At 43.2% G+C, this 22,549-nt stretch overlaps 1 protein-coding gene across 3 annotated transcripts in view; it reads right to left on the reverse strand.

The window, feature by feature from the left end:
* The window catches only part of klf12b (Kruppel like factor 12b), a 46,060-nt gene that overhangs the window by 7,031 nt on the left and 16,480 nt on the right, over window positions 1-22,549 (reverse strand). For all 3 annotated transcript variants that reach the window (XM_074658695.1, XM_074658693.1, XM_074658694.1), the window contains exons 2-4: window positions 20,547-20,629; window positions 11,593-12,145; window positions 8,109-8,244 (exon numbers count right to left, since the gene is read on the reverse strand). In XM_074658695.1, the coding sequence (XP_074514796.1) occupies window positions 8,109-8,244; window positions 11,593-12,145; window positions 20,547-20,612 (755 nt within the window). In that variant the 5' untranslated portion in view covers window positions 20,613-20,629. The remainder of the gene's footprint in view (window positions 1-8,108; window positions 8,245-11,592; window positions 12,146-20,546; window positions 20,630-22,549) is intronic.

Consider the following 22,549-nt stretch of genomic DNA (forward strand, 5'->3'; position numbering starts at 1 on the left):
TGCACACAGCTGTAAAAATAAAAATAATTGTGGATGTGATGAAACAGCTTAGTAAACTGAAAACCAAAATAATGTTGACTTTTTTCCTTTGTGAAATAAGCTGTTTTAATAAGCTTTAAAATAGCTGTTCACAGTATATAAATAAAGCTTACTGACACATATTGCATTGTGACACACACTCTATGGTAGCACAAATGGCCGTTATCAGTGGTTTTAAGCCTCATAGACGTGGGTCTGTAGGGCCCTACTACACCCACTAGTAGGATTCATCATCGATTCACATGGTCAATCACAGAAAGAAGGAATAAAAGAAGACACCAGCAACCTCTAGCGACCGTAGTAAGTATGACAAGAGTACTGTAATAGTAGCACTGTAATATAGACACCATTAAACTCCTTCTGGGGCAGATGTTGGTGGTGTTGGACGGGACACAAATCACTAGACTTTCACCCATGAGGCTGGCGTTCGCGTCCTGAAACCAACAACATCTGTTCACTAGTGTAAAGTTTTCCTTTGACTGGTCCAAACATAGTTATTTTAAGCCCAAACACTATCTTTTTTATCCTTAACTTAACCAAGTGGTTTTGTTGCCTAAACCTAAAGAAGCTGTTTTGTTTGTGATCAAAACATTCAGTTCATTCAGTTTTACAACGTGTTAGAGCGTGTTGCTTTTAAGTTTCACTTTCACTTTTTACAAAGTAGTAGGTGTAGTAGGCCCCTACTGAGCCACATCTGTGATGCTTATAGCAACCGATAACGCATACTTAATGGAATGATAACAGTCGAATCGGGTGACCTATGCAGTAAAAAGGAATTACAATTCAGGTTGGTCAAAACTTAAACACAAATTAAAATTCCAGTATATAGTATATAAACATAGAAATTAATTAAATAGATCGGCCCCATTGTCACTGATATCCAATCCAGCAGTTTGAGTCAGTATCGGCCCAATATCCTATCCGGAAACGGTATCGGTGCATCCCTAAGATTAACATGTTGTGCATGTTTGTGAAGAGACCTGAGTGTAGAGAAATGCATGTAAAAACTGTGATTGATGTCCAACGACACAATTATTGTATAATGTTGTTGTTTTTTTGGTATCAAACAATTCAAGTATGTTAATTTCCTATATACAGTAGGTACTAACTGTATACAATACATACAAACAATTATCATGTAAGGTAGTGGAATAGTAGCTTGGCCAGCAGGTGGCAGTGCAACACTGCTGTACTGTAACTCTGAGGAGTAGATGAGGTAAGAAGGCTGGTATTCTTCTTGCCCCTACACTTTCATTAATCTTAGGTGGAGGGATAACGGAGTTTTATCTCAATGTTGTTCAATGAAGTTAATGACTCCTGAGTTATTTCTGTCATCAATACATTTTGGCATGACATTTCCTCTCCATTAACTAGTCAATATCACGGTTGATTATATAATTTGTCACTTCCAACAGCGAAGCCCTGTAGCAGTGTGTGTGTGTGTGTGTGTGTGTGTGTGTGTGTGTGTGTGTGTGTGTGTGTGTGTGTGTGTGTGTGTGCTCTTTGCGTGCCAGACTTGTAAGTGTTTGTGCGAGTATTTGCAGTGTAGTGTAGTATCATATCTGTGGCAAATCTTAAATGTGCTCACGCATCGCTTCTCTGAAGATAATGCCGTATACACACACACACACACAAAGAAATCGAGGAAGGAACACACACAACAAATGAAAGAGAAAGAGACAGCAGAGACGGAAAATAAGAACATCTCTGTTTACTAGAAGGGAGGAGTAATATCTGTGGGATATATGTCAGCAGTGATGGAGCACAGGTTTCCTTTCAGGTCTCAGAGTCTCTGCTGTGGATATTGCGAAGCAGGTAAGAGGGTGAAGCAGGGGGGGAAAGGGGAAAGAGGGAGCGTACGAAAGGAGCAGCTTCGGTCGCGTTAGAGGGATTTGAAAGAGGAGCAGGGGCTGCCAGACAGGCCCTCCAGTGAACTGTCTCCACCGCACACACAACCCACTTCCTGTCTCTCGGAGTTTCACCGAAGCACGATTTGTCAGACTCCGATATTACACGCATGCAATCAAGATACACACTAGGCTACACAAATACACAGAAATACAGAAAAAACACACACACACACATACAGATCACCTGTTGCTCTTGGCTTACTGCCAATCTGAAGCTGTACAGGAAATGAGCACACGGGTCAGATATGAAGTGGACTCCAACTTCCCTCACATCTCTCTCTCTCTCTCTCTCTCTCTCTCTCTCTCTCTCTCTCTCTCTCTCTCTCTCTCTCTCTCCAATGTGTGTTTAAAGTTCAGAAAATATCACACTGCAACGTGATGTCATAGCTGTACATTTAGACAGAAAAAGTGTATTCATAAAGATGAAGGTAAACAGCAAGTTTGAATTAGAAATGATTGATGAGATTGCCATCTCATCTACTAATCTAACAGAAATGTAGACAAGCACCTTGAATCTGAGGTACTACAGAGGTACTACTTTGTGTGTGGAGAGGCAGTGGAAACACTCTGAGCTCAGACATCTAGCAGATGAGGCGGATGTTTACATTCTGACTTCATCTGTGAAGTGACTCCGTGATTATGATATAATTTAGGAAGGTCTGAGTACAACAGGTTCTAAAACACAGAACGAACAGCGACTCATCGCTCATCATAAATTAATTAATTCAACGTGCAATAACTGTTTCTCCACTGCTGGTGATAATTCTGTCGTCGTCACTGCTCTGCTTCAAGAGCTCGGTGACAGACTTCTGGTTTAATCCATTTTGGCTACTCGTAGAAATTTTTCCCCAGGGTGACACATGCTACCTATTATTATATAATCTTCAGTCCTCACAAAAACACAGACGTAACAAGCGCTCACCAGCAAAACAAAGATAATTACAAACTTTAAAATCCACTTAGATGACATTTTAACGATTCCTGTGATGATATCAAGTCACGACAGGAAAGGACCAGAATGCAGTGAGAGGAAATTCAATTTAAAGCTAGGGTTGGTAGTGTTCTTTGAAAACTTTTTTTTGTTATATTTGTTGAAATTCTCATTACATCCTAACAGCAATCAATAAATCAAATGCTCCGACGAAAATAAAAATAAAAATCTGTTATCTGTGGCTGTCGCCGGACTGTAATAAACCCGTCCAATCATTTCATTCCGCCTGAATAACATGATTGCACGGCCTACCTGCCTGTGTATACATGCGCGCACTCTGCCCGTGCACTGCGAAATTGGGAGCATTTCTACTGCCTCCGCATGGCTCTCAACATTGCAACGGCTGAGCCGGCGGCTCGCAGCTAACGGTGCTAACAACGCTGACAGTGCAAAATACAAACATTGAAACATATGTTTGTGTATTGCTTTGCTGTAAAATGATAAAGTTTGTGACCTGGTCGCCAGTTTGAAAACAGTTGAGCCAAAACCAAGCACCACCCACAAGCCAAAGCAAACTTTCCAATTTTACAGCTAAACAGTACACTAAAATATGAAATAGGCATTACAGTAACAGAATCTTGATTCATGTTTGATCAGCGCTGGCTTATTTGACAGTTTGCATCAGAGTTTGCAAGTTTTGTGAGCAGTGATTGACAGCTGCTGTAGAGACACCTCGGCTCTGATTGGTTGTTTTCATTCAGGACACAGAGGAACATGATTATTTTTTTATTATCTGTCTCACGCACTACTGTCACATAGTGACCGTTTTATAAAAAAATAACTTTTCATCATATTTGCTCCAAGTTTCCAACTGCAGCTTCAAAAATGCAAGCTTCAGCTTAAAGATGTTCCATGTTGCTCTTGTCATGTAATAAAACCCCTCATTGTTCGACACGTTCTAACTGCAGTAGAAAGATTTTCATGCTTCTCTGTGGGATGAGAAAGTTTCACCACCATACTGGTCTATTCTGCTTGGCTCCTGAAAGATGCTACTAGCAGTTGCTATTTATATCAGCAGGCTCACTGTATGTGTAAATATATAGTAAAAGATCACTGTGCTCACGCTAGTTCAACTAGTGGGTTTAAAACCAGCAAAATCAGCAACTACAGATCGCCTGGTTCACATTAAAGTTTAAAGTATGTATAATCATTATAACATGTGGACGTTGTGTTTAGAGGTTTATCTTGGGCTCAGCTGAATAACTTCCTCAATTAATGAGACAAAAAAAACATGTAGAAAACAAGAAACAGAGTTGTGAGTAGGGTGTATTTATTCGCATAAACAATGAATCTTTATGTCTTTAATAGCACATCTCTGGCTATTTGTGTCATGGCTGTTTCGGTGAGAATCGATTCGTTGTATTTTCTCATGTGAGCCCAGGGGCAAACTCACACTGCCTTGAACCCTGTGTCACCGCGGCATCGCGGCTGTGTGAATGCGTCTGTTTGTGTCTCCCAAAGCAGCCGAGAGAAATAGGAAGTACAGCTGAGAACGATTTCAAACAGAGCTGACCTCTGTTTTAGTTCCTTTGTTTTCCCCTCTTTTTCCCCTGATCGTCATCCGCCGCTCTCCACAATCACGACAGCGAGACAGAGCGAGGGAGTATGTGTGTCACCTGCAACAGGGGTTTCCCGCGAACACAATACATATTTCTCTAACTTCTCATAGGAAACAAGGTCATAACAACAGACTGTCGACACAGTAACACGGTTCTTAAACAGACAGTAATGGTGGATTTATCAAGAAAACAGGAAAAGGGGTGTGTGTGTGAGTGTGTGTGCGCAATGGAATACTGCCCACTGGGCATTCCTGTACCTGTCCGAGGATACGACCCCTCGCCTCAACCCCTTCCCCTCCCTCCACCTGCTCTGCTCCGTGGCCCCCCAGGTCCTTGGGGACCAGCCAGACTTGAGCAGAGACAACCCTTCCAACACAAGCCCCTAAACCCCAACACACACACACACACACCTTCTCTCCCTCTCCTCTCTAACTGTCTTCCTCTCTTTCACTCGCGCTCTCCCACAATAGCCTATCCACCCGTCCCCAGGGAAACGCATGAATATGGAGGAGGCTGCCCAAGAAGCACATGACACACACACACACACACTCTATCTCACTCTCTCCTTTCACTCATTTATTTATATATGGATACCTGGATTGGAAGCTGCAGGCACTCCCATCCTCCGCCCTTACACATCTCTCCTCTGATGCTCTCTGGCTTGTGTAAATGTGGCTACTAAAATGACATAAAGCAAATCTTTCCACACTTGCACACGTCGAAATGAAACGGAAAGAAGAAACACGGCGACGTGACGGACTGATACGTTTCAAAGAAGTGCCGTCGGCTTCTGTTGCACTGCAGATGTCCGCAGAGCGCATGTGTTGTGTCAATACAGAATGCACGTTCTTCCTCTATGTGGCCAAACCCTGGCACGTAACTCGAGGAGACTACAGACTGCTTTGTTTTTCGCAGACAAACATGCAAGTCTGTGTTCCTGTTGACAATGGCTGACCTCCTTCTGGAACCAGCTGTTCTGTCCACTGTGCAGAGAACACGTGCATGCATACAGTACAAACACAAACATGTACGGCGGAGGATTAATACTTGCAGACGTGCACACATACTTTTTTTTTTCTTTTTCGCACGCACACAGCAAGTGCAGTTTCCACACAGCACAGTCTGCACTTTGCACACAGAGAAGTGAGTGCGTGTGGGCAGGCCCTGGCAGGGCATTGCTAAGCCTGGCTGGTGATTTCTCTCCATAGTGAAAGCTTGGGCAGTGAAAGGTTGGGTCCTGCCAACCTCTGTTCTCCTCTGACCACCCGGTGCCCACGTGTGGCACTCAGGGGCATGCCTGTCCCTTTCAATAACCTGCATTGAAACCTGAGTCCTCCAGAGTCTCTCTCTCTCTGTGTGTGTGTCTTCCCTGAAACATGGCAACCTCTACTTCTACTACAACTGAACAAGCACAGCCAGAGTTTTTACCACAATGCCACCACAGTAACTCATTTAGTTTCATTACTGTAGAGGTTCAGTAATGCCCAGCAATGCACAAACAAACAATACAATGGCTTGTACACAGTGTCAATCCGCGTAAGCTGGACTGTTACCACCAAAGCTCAGACCGTCAGCCTCAGCCTTGTTAATGTTGCTACATCATTAGCAGGATTCTCTAGGAGTCCTGGAATACTTTCCTCACAGTTAGTCTAAATAAAAAGTCCTTTGGGCATTAACTTGAGTCTGGCCAGGCTGCTAGTTATGACCATTCTGGGTTTACGGGCGACAGGGGAGGAGGGCAGGGCCGAGCCAAATGTTTCTCCGCGTTTGATTTCTGATCGGGATACTGTATACGCTGTCATCCACTGGAGAGGTGGAAGTCTTTACATTCAACACAGATGGACTGGCACCACAGGAGTTGTGATGCCTGGGCATAAAGTATGTCTGAGCCATATGCATTCAGGCATATACTGTAGATGCACTCCCACGCAGATACATCCAAATGTGGATTGTGGAAGAGCAGATACGAAAGCACACAGAAATGCACAGGTTTTATACTGGGTTGATATGTAAATGATGCTCTCATCCAGGGTGACTAACAACGAGCAACGTCAGGTGAAACATTTTAAACCTCTGTACTCTGAATTGTGTAATGCCATGTCAGAGCTCTGATTATTTAACTTAAAGAGGACCTATTGTGCTTATTTTCAGGTGCATACTTGTATTTTGGGTTTCTACTAGAACATGTTGACATGCTTTAATGTTCAAAAAAAGCTTTACTTTTCCTATACTGGCTGTGCTGCAGCACCTCTTTTCACCCTCTGTCTGAAATGCTCTGTCTGCTCTGATTGGTCAGCTGTCCCACTCTGTTAGGATTGGTCAACCAAACAAAACTCTTCGGACTCCCCTCCAGCTCCGCTCTAACTAGCTTTGTTTGAGGGCTTGCCAAACTAGCCTCTAGGCAGGTATTATGCAAATGTTTTACTTGCTGACATCACCACGTTACAGAATAAAAGGCGGGGCTTCAAGCAAGGCGTTTCAGGCATCCCTTCTTTAAATTAGACATTTCCTTTATATTGTCAGACCCAAAATCTCAACAGCTTGATAAACAATGGCTAATGGAAAAGGAAAAATTAACTATTGGCAGCCCCAACTGGAACTAGATACCATGCAGAGGACAGCTTCCTCAAATAAAATCCCCTAATAGAGATCTGCATATACATGTATTCTAAGATGTGAAAATATTTTCTATAACTATATAATAACTATTAAACTGTTTCTATGAGCAGTGACATTTTAAACTTCAAGTTGTTGTTTTTTTCTATATGGTTGGTGAGTAACTACAACATGCGACATTGGGAACATTTCTGTTAACTCCACACAAAACACAGGGTTTCGCCCAGGAGACCGAAGTTTGAATCCCGTGTGAAACCAACAATGTGTAGTGGTCTTTGTGCTCGTAGTTATTTTAACCCAAATCACAATGTTTTACCCTAAACTTAACTAAGTGTTTTTTTTTTGCCTAAACCTAAAGAAGTTGTAGTTTTGTTGTCTAAACCTAAAGAAACCTTTTTGTTTGTGTTCAAAACGTGACGTTTAAGTTTCACTTTCACTTTACAACATAGTAGGCGTAATAGGCCCCTAATGACCCACATCTATGGTGCTTATAGCGACTTATAACACCTATTTAATGGCCTGATAACAGTCCAATCAGGCGCAGCGAGGGAGAGCAGCTTTATTCCCTGCTCAGGTAGACATCACTCCTCTATATCTTTAAATAGCAAATAGTTGTTTGATGCTATATTAATGCTCTGGATATCGTATAGGGCACCTTTAATACATAACTACATTGTAATGTAACTATTTACTATTTGGGTGAGTGATAATGTGAAGGAAAGTTAGTCTGAGAACCTTTCTCCTACACTAAGCATACAGTACCATAACAGTAGACCAAATTGAAACTCTCATATCACCAAATTTAACAGCGGCCAACAGTAAGGAGTGTTAAGATCAAGACCGTACTTCCCAAATATCACACAGAACAAAAATAACAGCTCAAGACAGAGATATGGGGATTTGTTTTAGAGCTGTCAGGGTCAGTAGAGGAGAAAAGGTCAGTGTAGAGACTCCACATTTCCCACACACACGTGTACAGATCATGATACTCACTCTTGTACGGCGCGGGCTATAGACAGCGCAGTGGAGCCGGTCTCATTAACACTGTCCAAGGTCACGTTTGGCAGGTCGTCGTCATCGCTGTCACTCTTGATCTGCCTTGGCGACAGGCCGTTGTGGTCTGTGTGTGCTGTGGAAGGAATGGACAGACACGGGAGTCAGTGGGTACATTTGTTATTGAGTGTGAGTGTGTGTGTGTGTGTGTGAATACTGAACATGTCCAAGTTAAAAGTATGTGTGCATGCATGAGTGCCACTCTGCTGCTCTCTGTTCCCCTACATGTGCAACTGACAGAGAATCATATTCATGGTAATGACATACTTTCACATATAAAAGGCCCCGAAGACAACACAGAAGTTTAAATCCACCCGTTTGCTGCTGCATTCTTTTCACAGAACATCCTGATAATTAGCAAGCAAGCTTCTTTGATTCTTTTTGCATAGTAACCAAGAAACAAAACATGCAACATTTGACTGACCAGCATGCTATTAACCATGAGCCACTGAGCACAGGGGTCTCTGTCTCTTGAGCTGCATGACAACGTAACATCTACTCCACAAGTTGTGACAACTTCTCCCCTGGACAACTCATTGGATATATTGCCAGAGCCCGCAGCCATTCTGTCCTCCCTGTCTCCATGGACACAGGCTGCGTACATCCTGGATATCTCAAGAGATGAATGTCAAAAAAAAAGAATCTGTCGGAGACTACTTGTCAACGAAAAGTTGCTGGAAATCCACTGGATTAAACTTGGAAACTGCATGGCTAAGATATTATAATAACTATTCTTGTAGCAATCGTCGCAAACACTGAACATATAGTGATACATTTTCCACTGCAACTGTTATACGCCTGGTGCTTTTATAAAAGCTATCAGGACCTCACCTCCTCTGCCCTCTCAGCCGAGACTGTGGCCATAATGGCCCATAATAAGGGTCTAGAGTTAGCAGCAGACATGGTGTTATTACTGGGGAGGGGGGGACTAAGACATGCAGAGTGGTCACCAGCTCGCTGTACCCTATGGAAAACCTGTAATTAGTTAGAAATGCATCGTGTGCTGGAAAGGGGTATTTTGAGCGAGGGACACAAAGGAGGAGTGGTAGAGAGGTGGGCAGAGCACCGGATTTCTTTCTTTCTCTCCTGTTGTTTCCAGTCAAGCCCTGTTTCCATGGCAACCTCCTGCCGGAGACAGGGAGACAGCAGTGAAAGGAAGGGTACCCGCCCTCTCTTAAAGAGGATGGCCAACCTGTGTGTGTGTGTGTGTGTGTGCGAGTGTGGGTGAGTGGAAGTGTGTGTGTATGTGTGTGTGCGTGGAGGTGTTTTTGTATGTTGAAAGCTTCAGTATGACTGAGACTTGCATCATGATTGTTCAGTTTGTATCAAGTCAAAAAAGGTAAATCTGGACTCTTGACCCTCACATTAAACTTCATATGGAGGGGAATGGGCTTTAGATAATAACTCTCCTGATGTCAACAACTAATTTTTCCAAATCTACTCATATCCAAAGCACTGTATTCTTTTTCATTTGACTTTGACTGTGGGAATTTCTATGAAACAGTTCTCATTAAGTGCAATAAATAGTCAAATGTTCTGTTTGTCTACTGCTTGCGATCTCATTAAAAGTGACTGTATCCACCACACCCAACACTCATTCACCCCGTTCCCTTGGTGCTTTGAGCCGGGCAGCGCTGATGTTGGACTGTGTGTGTGCGTGCGTGTGTTTGTGTAAGTGCCACCCATCTTCAATATCCATCCACACCCTCTTATGCAAGTCTTGTTTTTCCTGTCCTTTCCTTCTTTCCTCTTCTCTCCTTGGGAGCAGACACAAAATGCCCGTCTCCAAGGGGACCACCCCACCCAGCCGACCAAGTGTCTTTTCTGACTACATGCTCCAATTACACATGTTTGCTTGTACAGTATACAGTACATGCACGGGTCTGAGTTAAAGTGTGTCCGTCCATCCTGCAGGGAGTGACATGAAGCAACCTCTTTTACAACCAACAGTTGGCCTGTATGCGGCTCAGAGTTGGACAGAAACACCTACTGTAGGCTCACTCCCAGTGGTTGGCAGTAAAACCACACCCAGAGAGAAAACCAATAACACAGTCTGGGCCAGGCCAACGAGGTCTGCAGCAATACTCAAACTGCCTCGGACGTTTGCGTTTCGATAGAAAGAAAGGCAACGCCTGGTGTGGCCCAGGTTACCTGCACCAGAGGCTATACGAGAGCAAAATCTCAGTCGAGAGCCTTTGAACCTGTAAACCTCATCCTCCCTCTGAAGGGGGAACATCATCGCCAGAGGGGACGTCTCGTACACATACAGTCAGCTTTCACGGTGTTGCGAGTTCTTTGACTAAGGACATCTGGGCAGACAAATATTCCATAATAAACAGTTTACCATTGGGGTATCTCAAGCCACATCACATAAGTATTGCAGCCACTTTTTCACTGCCTGATGCCAGCATGCTGTCTTTGTCATAGATCTGGGAAATATATCAATATTATATCAATATCGTGATATGAGACTAGATTATCGTCTTAGATTTTGGATATCGTAATATGGCAAAAAACAAAAATATAAACTAACTCTGTATGGATGTGATATGATTGCTATTATTGTTGTATGTCATGGTTCATGGCTAGACCTTTGGTAAAACATGAACACATACATACAGAGAATGAATGCCACAAAACTGTCTTTTATTATCTAGTTTGACAGATTTTCCAGTGTAAACTATTGCCAAACTGCTGACATTTTGCTAGCTTTAGCTAACGTTACACTCTCCCCTAGCACCTGCCCCAAGAAGCAAAATAGCTCACTTGTTAGCTACTTCAATCATCGGAAAGATCAATGTGTCTAAAATCGATGATGGAAGTAGCTAACGAGTGAGCCATCTTGCTTCTTGTGCAGTACTGATCGGGCTGGATGTACGGATTGGGTATGAGTGACACGTGTTGTTGTCGTTTCTGTGTAGCGTAAATGAGCTGATGAGTGATATGATAATGTGATATTGGATCGGTACACAGACTGGCATACTAGCTGATACCCGATCCAGCATTTCCGGCTGTACCGGAGGCATTTCCGATACTGGTATCGGTATCAGAACAACTCTACTTGTGATGTGCTTCACAACTGATGATTGAAAATATTCAACCATATTGATTAGGTGAATATTTTCCGTGGGATAATAGATTCCTAATTGATTTTTCAGTAGGTGGAGAAACTGTCTATAAAAGTTGGAGACCAGTCAGATAGCTTATGTTGCTAATAAAACTAATCATGAGGCACAAAGCTTTTAAGTCTGAATCATCATGCGTCATCATTTCCTTTACAGTTCTATCACAGTTGCTGGAGCACATTTGAGAATATAGCGTTTCTAACAGGAAATGAGACAAGAGGTTTCATAGAAATCCCCATAAAAACAATGTCAGCCACATGAATATGGAGTGAATTCAGAGTGCACGGTCTCACGCTCACCTTTGCCATGGCCTTTCACCTCGTCCAGCAGAGGTAGCATGATGGCGTTGTTGAGGCTGGAGGGTGATCGAACGGCAGTGGTGTACATGAGGGGCAGTGACTGTACCACAACTGGGATGCGGTGAACATGGCTGGCCAGCTTCCCCGCTCCATGTAGGCTCAGGGGACTGGACGGAGGCGGCGGCACAGAGTGCAGGATGTGCAAATACGGCTGACCTCTCACCCCGCTTCCGGGGGCGACCAGAGGGCCTGGCGTGAGCACCGACGCGGCTGAGGTGATAACCGATGGAGAGGAGGAAGAGGAGGAGGAGGAGGATGACGACGATAAAGAAGACGGCGAGAAAGCGTATCTGAGAGGGGAGGATGACGAGGTGGTGGTAGGGGTGGTGGATGAGAAGGAGGGGCGGGGTTTGTTGATTGACAGGTCGACTGGCTCGGTCTGTGTGTGGAAGTGCAGGTCGTGAGCGAGCAAGTCTTCTGGAGGTTCCGATTTAACTCTGCTGAGGAAGAAGGGGACGCCGTCCATCGCAGAGTAAGGGCGCACTTTAGGTGACTGTGGAAGTAAAAGAAACATTGACGTTAGATTTTTCCTCCAGCGATTCAATTTTGGCATTTTACAACAACAGGGAAGAAAGAAATGAGTACATTTAAAGATGCAGTTGGTAACTTTGAGGAAATATGATAAAAAGTTATTTTTGTAAAACTGCCACTCTATCCTGACAGTAGTGCATGAGACAATAATCTGTTAAAAAATCCTGTTCCCCTGCCTCCTTATAGTGCTCCTAATGGCATTTGCGAAATTTCACTGTGCCCGAAGGAAAACAACCAATCAGAGCCGAGGAGTCTCTACAGCAGCTGTCAATCACTGCTTGTGAAGATTGCACACTCCGATAAAACTGTCAAACTAGGCTGCGCTGATCAACTGTGAATTAATATTATGTTACTGTAATGCCTATTTCTCAACTCAAATGTTTTCAGAAACATATGTTATTGTACTGTTTAGCTGTAAAATGAGAATGTTTGTGACACGGCCACCATGTTGAAAACAGTCAATGCCAAAACCAAGTCCCGCCCACCAGCTGGAGCAAACTATCTCCTTTTACAGCCAAACAGTACACTACAAGATGTTTCTGTAAAAGATCTGACGCATAGGCATTGCAGTAACAGAATATTAATTCATATTCAATCAGCGCTGCCTATAGTTGATCGGCGTTCACGAGCAGCTGCTTTACAGGCTGCACAGCTCTGATTGGTTGTTTTCCTTTCTTCTTGCAAATGCCATTAGGAGCACAGGAGGACACAGAGGGACGTGATTTTTTGTTTCATGCACTACTGTCAGGATATAGTGACCGTTTCATATAGAAATAACTTTTTATAATATCGAAGTTCCTGACTGCAGCTTCAATGTATTTAAGGCATAACGGCATTTTATATCACTATAATAATAACAATTCTTCTCTTTTCAATCAGTCAGGCTAGGAAGTGATATGTTAATGAATTCAGGTGATTGTTTTTGTGCAAGTATTCAGCTTCAGGAGCAATAATACTGCACGATAGAGATACGTCAGAAAGGTATATGCAGTGACATTTATTGAGAAAGGAGCGATTCATTTCCTCGTGTTCATTCAAGCATTCAACTCCCCCTTGGTTAGCATGATGTCATACACAGATGAAACGCAGGAGTAGATAGTGTCTCTCACACTCGCCTCCTTTCACGTCTACTTTCTGTCTTTCTTTTCTCTTGGCGTGGGTTGCTCTCTCTCTCTCTCTCTCTCTCTCTCTCTCTCTCTCTCTTCCTCCTGTTTTCCATCACTCCCACAGAAAAGCAGCTCTCTTGGCTCCCCTTGTAGTTCTCCTAAATCTCCTTTGTGACGGTGGAAAAACATCATATGGGCTCAATTTCCTGACCGTCTCTCTCTCTCTCTCTCTCTCTCTGTCTCTCAGCGATGGGCCTCCTAAGGCCAACGCTGGTGGCTCAGTGTATCCCTCAACACATCTTTCACTTAACACCAAGCAGACTGTAACACAACCGCTCCATCTGTCTGCGAAAGTTTCAGGAACCTGTTTACTTGGAAAAGATAATGAAGAACATACACAAGTAGAAAAAGCGACACTCACCCTGCTACTAGTTATTTGTTTCTCCCCTACTTTGGATCCTCTTTGACATCGCGACTTTTGTTTTAATGTCAAATGTAACATGTGATGTAGCAGATCTAGACTCGCTATGTTTCGATGTGGGAGGGGTGCTGGAGTGTGTGGCGAGTGGTGTTGATCCTCACAGTGGAGCCTTTCAGAGGCTGAGTCACACTTAGGGCCATCGGGGAGCGAAGTACATCCAGGATTTTAACTAATCGTACAGGAAAAGCTCATTAAAGCAAAGGGAAAAACTTTAAACTCGCACTCCGATCGCAGCTGCAGCAGATATGCAAAAACGTTCTGTACCGTGCTGGGTTTTCATCCTCACTTTTGTTTTCGAGACTCACATTTCTTTCCCCTTATGTAATGCTGGCTGAGAGTGGCTCTGTGGTGAATTACGAATTTTTCTGAGTGGTGTGTGTGTGTGTGTGTGCGTGAGCGTGTTCTTTTATGTAGTAGCCTGCTATTTTTACTCCAGACTTGTATACTCGTTTCTCGGCCTACAGGAAATGTTATGACCCCATGAATCAAAAAGCGCCTCTCCCCTGTGTAACTCCTCCTCGGTTAGAAAACAAACCCTACCCCATGATATATGCCCTCTGATGACCTCTGGACCTCATCGGGGTTCAGCTCACGGTCAGTGGCATCAAGGTCAGGGTTCACAGCACAGTATGGCCTGCGTCATAATACCACCCACCGAGCAGTTCTGATGGGTATTTACATTACTTTATGTGTGGAATTGTGTTTTTTGGTGGAAAAAAACATTTTAATTATTATAATTTAAGGCTTTTTTACATATCATGAGAACATAAGCAACAGTCTTTGTGAAAAATTGGATGAGAGGATTATTCAGGTTGTGCTGTGATGAGGAAATTGTCATGCCTCCTTTGTGGAAGCTTCTAGTCGTACAGTTCCCTCAAGAAATTGACCATTTATAGCTGATAGTTGTACAGTTATATTTGGCAGAAAAGGCCCTGCTCTTTGTGGGAGCTCTCAAAAAATCCAATGAGGATTCTGCTTGGAAAACTAACCTCCCTTAATAAAGACATACATAATTATTAGTACTAATAATAATACTAAAAGCTTCAACACAACAGGAGGAGGAAGCTGCTGTGGCAAATGGCTATGCTGTACACCAGTAAGAATACATGTAGGATTGGATTTGATTAGTCAGCCTGTAGCCGTGCAGCTAATGAATGACCCACTGACGGTAAAGCATGAATGAAGTAGCTGATGCCAATCAGTTAATGCGAGCTCTTCTTTATTACTGCGCCCGAGTTAATGCAATGTACCATTTTTGAGTTGCAAATGTTGGCTGTGGAGTTGTTTTGCCCACTCATAATGCTAACATATCCCCGGGGTGATTGTTAAGTTATCACTGATGGGTGGAGAATCATGTGACGCTGAGTTTGCAGAGAAAGAATTAGTTGTGCTCACTGTTATACTGTATAATGACGAGCCTGTAAATTGGTGTTATGTTGCTGTACCGTGGCGGGGCTTGCCTAACATCCTGCAGTTCGCTCTGCAGAATAAAGTCCATGACTTTAAATATGGTCAGAACCTGTTTCTTATTCTTTATTCAAAACATCCAGGCTAACTGTCTTATTATACCAGTATATGCTATAATGTATGGTATACTATATAATTCAGATTAGTCATTTTGAGTTAATTTAGAGGAAGATAGAACCCAGGGTCTTTGCTTAGAGCTAGGGCTGTCAGAGTTAACGCGACAACGTGTCACCGCAAATTAGTTTTAACGCCACTCATTTCTTTAATGTATTAACGCAATCGATCTTTCGGAGGCTCAATTTTAAAGCTAGAGTGAAGATAATGACAACATATGAAACTAGAAAAACATAAGGAATCCATTGGTACCATGTCATACTAGCTTGTCAGGAAGGAGGTTAAATAACTCTCCAAACTTGCGCTAAATTTTGGCGAGGAAAAGCTGTCATGGCCATTTTCAAAGGGATCCCTTGACCTCTGACCTCAAGATATGTGAATGAAAATGGGTTCTATGGGTACCCACGAGTCTCCTCTTTACAGACATGCCCACTTTATGATAATCACATGCAGTTTTGAGGCAAGTCATAGTCAAGTCAGCACACTGACACACTGACAGCTGTTGTTGCCTGTTGGGCTGCAGTTTGCCATGTTATGATGTGAGCATATTTTTTATGCTAAATGCAGTACCTGTGAGGGTTTCTGGACAATATTTGTCATTGTTTTGTGTTGGTAATTGATTTCCAATAATAAATATATTCATATATTTGCATACAGCAAGCATATTTGCCCACTCCAATGTTGATGAGAGTATTAATTACTTGACAAATCTCCCTTTAAGGTTAATTTTGAACGGATAAAAAAATGTGTGATTAATTACGATTAATCATGAACGATCATGTGATTAATCGCGATTGAATATTTGAATCGATTGACAGCCATAGTTAGATCATTCGACTACTTAATAGCCTTAACTTTTGTAAATTAGCTCAGAAAAAGGTTAGCCTACTTGACTATAAAGGTTCTGCAGAATAGGAGACTGACCATCAACAGTTATGTGTATTCATGCAGCACAATAATTTATGTTTTAGCGTTACAGTAGAATAGTAAGGCATATAAAAAATCTGCATGCACACTGACTTTTCGTTGTGGCAACCTCAAAACATCCTGTTTCTATCCCTGTTAAAAGTTCCTAGAACCACCACTGGTCATACTCACAATATTCGTGCAACCGACCCCTATTTAGCATTTATGATAAGTAGGCTACACAAACATTTAATAAGTGGTTGATAACCATTATAAAATATATTTAAAATATCGTGTCGCCGCAGTCTGGTCTAATTTAGACTCTCTTGACCAAATAAATCCATTGGACTATCTAACTTCTCATTTGATTTTATTCCTGCCTGTAAATCTGCTATCTAACCATCTATCTATCTTTTCCGCTCCACAGCTTTACCTTGAGAAACATTTCAAGAGAAATATCACTTAATTGATAATATGCATGTTTGTGATGTCAAAAGTCCTCTGTGCTTCTCTTGCATCAACTCCCGCATCAACTCCATGTAGCCTTTCTTGACAGACCCTCAGGCTATCATCCGGCTGCTTTTGCGCGGGGTCTCTCCGTGTTTGCATGTTCTGTATAGGATGTGACTGTCAAGGACCGCCTGGAGCTATACTGCCTCAAGGCTTTGAAGTCATTAGATCCATTGAGGCTGATCTCAGTGTAGAAATGTTGTCTTTCTCAGTAAGTGCTCTTACAGTGCGTCTAGTTGGCTACGAACGTTCTGCAGGGTTGCCAGTTCTCCCCACGACTGAAAGAAGGCAGAGCAAAAAGAGGAAACTGAGGAGAATATATGTGTGCCAACCGCAAGAGGAATCTGAATGCTGTTCAGTAATATTTCATGATTACAGATAGGTGTTCCAGTCCTGAACTCTGATTGGCTGAGCCGTGTTTGAAGCTGTCGTGGCAAATATACACACACACCTGTTCATGCAATTTAATTCTGAATTGGGCCAACATTTACTTATTGCAGATATATCACTATAAGTGTAGGCTATATGTCAAACAATGAGTAACTAAATGCCAAAGATATGTGTGAGTTTATGTAGAAAGCGTCACCATTAGCCTCTATATAGTTTGTCCACCAGAGAGCACTGACAGATTTAATTTTCAACTGTAAAAACATTTTCCTTAACAGGCTAATTTAATGGTTCTTAAATGTATCTTTATGTTAAGTCTTTTTTTTAAAAGGAATATCTGTAAATATATCTGTCAAATAAGTATCAGTCATAGTCTGCATTTAGTTAGCAGTCAAATACCAACATATTAATCGGTACAATTTGAATAATTTACTGAACGATGGTGTCTTTTGTTTCTAGTCCCCTCATAAAAGCAATAAGCCACACAGAAATGTGATTATATGATTGTAGCTAACGGCTAAAAAAGGACAGACGTTGTTAGCTTAGAGGTAATCAAAGTATAATAGCATATCAAATTTCCGTATAATAGTACGACATTACGCGGAATGTCCGTGAAATAAGTACGCATTTAAGCCTTTTCGTGTGTCATTTGTACGCCACGCAAACGTCCACAGTTAGGTTTACGCAACAAACTCACTTAGGTTCAGGCAACAAAAACACTTAGTTAGGTTTATGAAAAACGTCATGGTTGGGCCTCAAATAATTACGTAAACTAAGTAAAATATGTACGGAAACAACGTAACACAACTACGGAAAACACGTCACAAACGTCCCTAAAAAATGCGACAAGTGTCAAACGTCAATAGCGTAATTTACAAAACAAAACATCGGTTTCGAACACAGGTCTCCTGGTTAAAAGTCCGGTGTTCGTTGGACCCATCCACCTCCCCCACCCGCCCATCTCGCTTTTATACTACATTGCCAACTCTTACCATAGCATTATATGTGGATGCGTTTACATCGCAGTCAATACAGGATACCATGGCGTACAAATGACACACAGAAATCAAGAAAGATGATCTTATTGCATGCTAAATGCCTTGCGCATTATCATGGCATTCATACGCCTTTTTCGTGCGAATGGGCTGGAACTGAAGACGGGTGAATTCCACTTTTCATTTGTATAAAAAAGAATGAGCTTTCTCTTTTGTTCAAAAGTGTTAGACTCACTTTCGTTGCAGCCTTTCTGTTTGTTAGAGGAGTGTTCACGATCATGACAGTTGGGAATAAAGTGAGTTACTGACAACCTGTTTAAATTAACCAATTCTGTGTGGCTCTTGTGTGCAAAGGCAAACATTTGTGTGGAAAGGTCAAAACAACAGAGTGAAAACAAAGTTAGGTTCTCAGACACATCTCAACCACCACAAATGGAAAACTTGAGCCACCCCCTGCTCTCACTTTGACAGATACAAACACATGTATGCGCTCAAACCTACACATACTCACACACTGACACACACACAGACACACACATAAAGATATGCTCGACCCGCCTGCCTGCCTCTGTCCTCATGCCATTGTCTTTATTAGGGGATACTGGTTAGCGGCGGGGCAGATTTTCCAGCCCCTTGCGGGCGAATTGTCTAACAAGGCAGACCATTTCCAGCAAGCCCTTGGCCCCCCGCCACCCAAATGAAGACCACATTTCTGCAGCAGCCTAAACTGTCTGTCTGCATCTGCCGTTTAAAGGGAAGCACAGTCTGTTAGGGCGAGATTGGATCTCGGTGCACTTCAAAGCCGTGTGGGCTGCAGTGCTCACATCCTGTCTGTGACTGACATCACTGCGCGTATGGAGAACGACTTCAAAAACCCCAGGTAATAGGTAGCAGTTCGGGAGCACACGGCTCTCAAACCCCGGAGCCACAGCTGAGAACAGGACACCCAGAAAGTGACCACCTGCTGCTACCTGTCTGTCAGGCCCTTAGATGTGTAGAGACAGATTCGATTCTTATCAATACAAAGCACCTACACGGCCAAACAACTGAGGTAACCTGATGGCTTATCAGCAGCTGGTATTTTTCTCATCCATCATGGGCTAATGCTCTCGGTTTCGTCTCAACAGAATTTTGCTCTTCTCCCACGAAGCGCTCTCGGTGATATATTAGGGGGCCGGGATATTATTGATATGTTATGAATGGAAATCAATAATAACTGAACACTAATTCATCATGATTACAAATATTAAGTGGCCTGCACCCGCTGCACACACACAGCTGTGGCAGCAACACAAAAGCCCTTGTAACCTAGCAACAGCTTCTCCATAACAAGACCACTTTATTTCTAGGTATGTCGGACCAGAGAGCACTGCTACTGTATGTGGGCCGTGAAAAACCTTGCATGAGGTAACTCCGTTATTCCTAACATGGCCAATATGAACATAAAACTAAAATATTAGATCAAATTGTGCATTTTTGATTAAAACAAACTCATCAAAGATGAAAACCTTCCTGTCATTGTTATGAAATAAACCCCGACAGGGCGATGCCGCACCCCGATGTGAAGCAGAGGGGTCTGAAGATATCTAATTCACAACAATGACCCGCTAGCAGTACATTATCCCGCTTATTACACAGCTACATACTTAAGAAATCAATAATTTGACACAAAAACGGTCCGCCGGAGTCCGAGATCAGAACTACATCCATAGCAACGGTCTGTTATACATAGCAACGGTCTGCTATAAAGAAATAACAGACCGTAGAACAACGTGATTGACCAATCAAAATCGAGTATTCGACAAAGCCGTGTAATATTGTGTGATGGAACACAGAGGTGACAGGGAGCGCTTTGTGAGAGAGTAGAGGCATGCATGAGATAGAGGAGAGGAAGAGATGGAGCTGTGATAAGTGTTTGCAGAGGAAGAGTATGGTGTGTTTGTCTGTGTGTGTTTGTGTGCAAGAGAGAGAGAGAGATCACTCATGTGTGTTTGTGAGGAAGAAGGGTATGGGAGGATGAAGGGGAAACTGAGAGACGTAAAGGGGCAGGAACAGATAGATACGATTTTCCCATGTGACAGTGGCTCCATCTGCACGATCCCCCCCAGCCAGCACGGACTCTCTGCTGGCCCCAGCAGTCACCTCCCCGAAACCCCCCTAATGCATTCCTGCTCCAGCTGTGGCTCCCCTCCTCTTCCCGGTTCTTCTCCTCTTCCTGCTTACTACCATGCTCTCCGACCACTCCTCTTAGCCCCCACACTCACTCACTCACTCACTCGCTCACTTGCTTAGGCCTGGGAGTAATTACGAGCCCATTGCCAGGAGGAGGAAAGACGGAGAGGAAAGCAGGAGAAAAAAAGAAAAAGGGAATTGTCTGGAAAACAACTGCTCTCTTACCCCTTGTTCCGATTCCAGGGGCTCAGCTTTGACTCGGACTGCAGGCATTCCGTCAAGCATTAACATCCTGTTTCTTAGGCTGCCTGCGAAAGGAAACAGAGGAGGTGTAAGACGGGTGTTTTAGCATGACTAAGCAGGTCCCACACTCGGTTATTCACACACGGACATCTACGATGTTGTGCCTGCACCCACTGAGAGAAAAACACATTTTAAATAGACACGAAATTCATGTTTCAAAAAACCAGCAGAAGCTGACAGACAAAAGACGCACACAAACTGTGTAAACTCAGTCAGTGCACAGCATGACTCCCTCTTCTCCATAATAAAGATTTTCAATTGCCTGGTGGGCTGCTGCAGGGCTGTGGCACTTCATAACGCTTACTAAAATCCTCTTAAGACTTCAATGGAATACAAATACTTGCTTTGATACATAGTAACTCAACAGAGCCACACAACTTGTCCTCTCTAACATGAAATAATAATTGATACTTGGAAATAGAAGTGAAAGACCACAATGTGATGCTTACACACATGCAAACACACACAAAAACACACTTGTTAGTACATGTATCTTTCCCTCTGCTGCCTCTGAGCACTGTTCCTCTGCAAAGTGGGCAGCAGCAGCAGTGCCCGGCTCCTCAGCTCCGTGCTGTGGCTTTAAGAGGGATACTCAAATGGAGCCAATGACAACAATGCATGTTCCGTATCCCTCAGTTGGGGCCGACCTGAGGTAACCCTTCCCCTTATTATTTTAGCAGCAGTACATGGAGGAATGCAAGCAAGGCAAATGGACTCTAAACATCTCTATTACTCTCCACTGCTGGCACCAGCAGCAGGATGTGTGGCCCAATCCTTGCAGTCAGCAGCGCCGCAGCCACCATGACCACTCTCGTGTATGCGGAGAAAAAAAAAAAAAAGCTCAGCCAGTCACGAATGACATATACTAACCATCGCAGATCTAACATCCATGTGGCCTGTCCAACGATCAAGATTTTTTTTTACATACCAGACAATCCACTCAAGATGGTTATCAAAAACATTTAGTTTTACTGATTTCGATAAGAATTGCGACAGAAAAAAAATCATTTAAAGCCACAAATTCTTCCACTACGTCTTAGATTCTCAAGCAAAAGGCTAATCCTGACTGGGTTTGTGTGCGAGAGAGGTAGAGAAAGAGGGAGGATTACTCTCTCAATCTGCACTCCCCCCCCCCCCCCCCCCCCCCCCCCCCCCCCCCCCAGATCTCGCCTCTCAGGTCTAAGTCCCTCAGGTACCCTGGCTGTGCTGCTATTGTATTGTTGTCCAGGATGTCCTTCGGCTTCAGGTCTTGGTAGGCCCAGATAGCGTTGCCATAGTAACGGCCGGGCGGGTGGAGCTGCAGCCTCAGTCCAGCCTCGAGCCATGTGTTGAGGAGGAGAAGAAGAAGAAGAGAGAGAGAGAGGAGGCAGAAAGTGAGGTTTGTTTTTTCCTCAAGATGACCATCATTCTGCCATTTTCTCCTTCTCAAGGTTCTTTTCTGAAAAAAGTGAAAAAGTTTCATCCGAACTTATTTGTTCTTGATGATAAATGCGTGCAATGCTGTTCAAAATCAGTTTTGCACAGCACGTCACAATTTCTTGAAAGCGACAACCTTTCCCAATGTGCCTACAGTCCAGTTAATCCAGTGGTGTGTGATCACCTTCCTAATGAACTGGCCTGCAGCGGGCTATTCATAGGAAATCAATGACCAGTGCATACCTCTGCTTGTGACTGTAATGACCAAAGAGCTAACAGCAGTGAGAGAGACCTAACACTGAGTAATGAGCTAACAGGGGGGGTTCTGTGTATTGAAGAGGTCATGTCGAAACACTTTGACCGAAGTCAACTGTCAACTGCTTCTGCTCCCATGAGAGAAGGAACACGTCTGCTAAGGTAGCACTTTGGGATCACAAACCAAAAAGATGAACAAAGAAATGAGTTTGAAATGAGGAGAATTTGTTCAAGGCAATAAACCAATGTGTGTA

Source organism: Sebastes fasciatus, chromosome 14, assembly GCF_043250625.1.
Source record: "Sebastes fasciatus isolate fSebFas1 chromosome 14, fSebFas1.pri, whole genome shotgun sequence".
NCBI lineage: Eukaryota > Metazoa > Chordata > Actinopteri > Perciformes > Sebastidae > Sebastes > Sebastes fasciatus.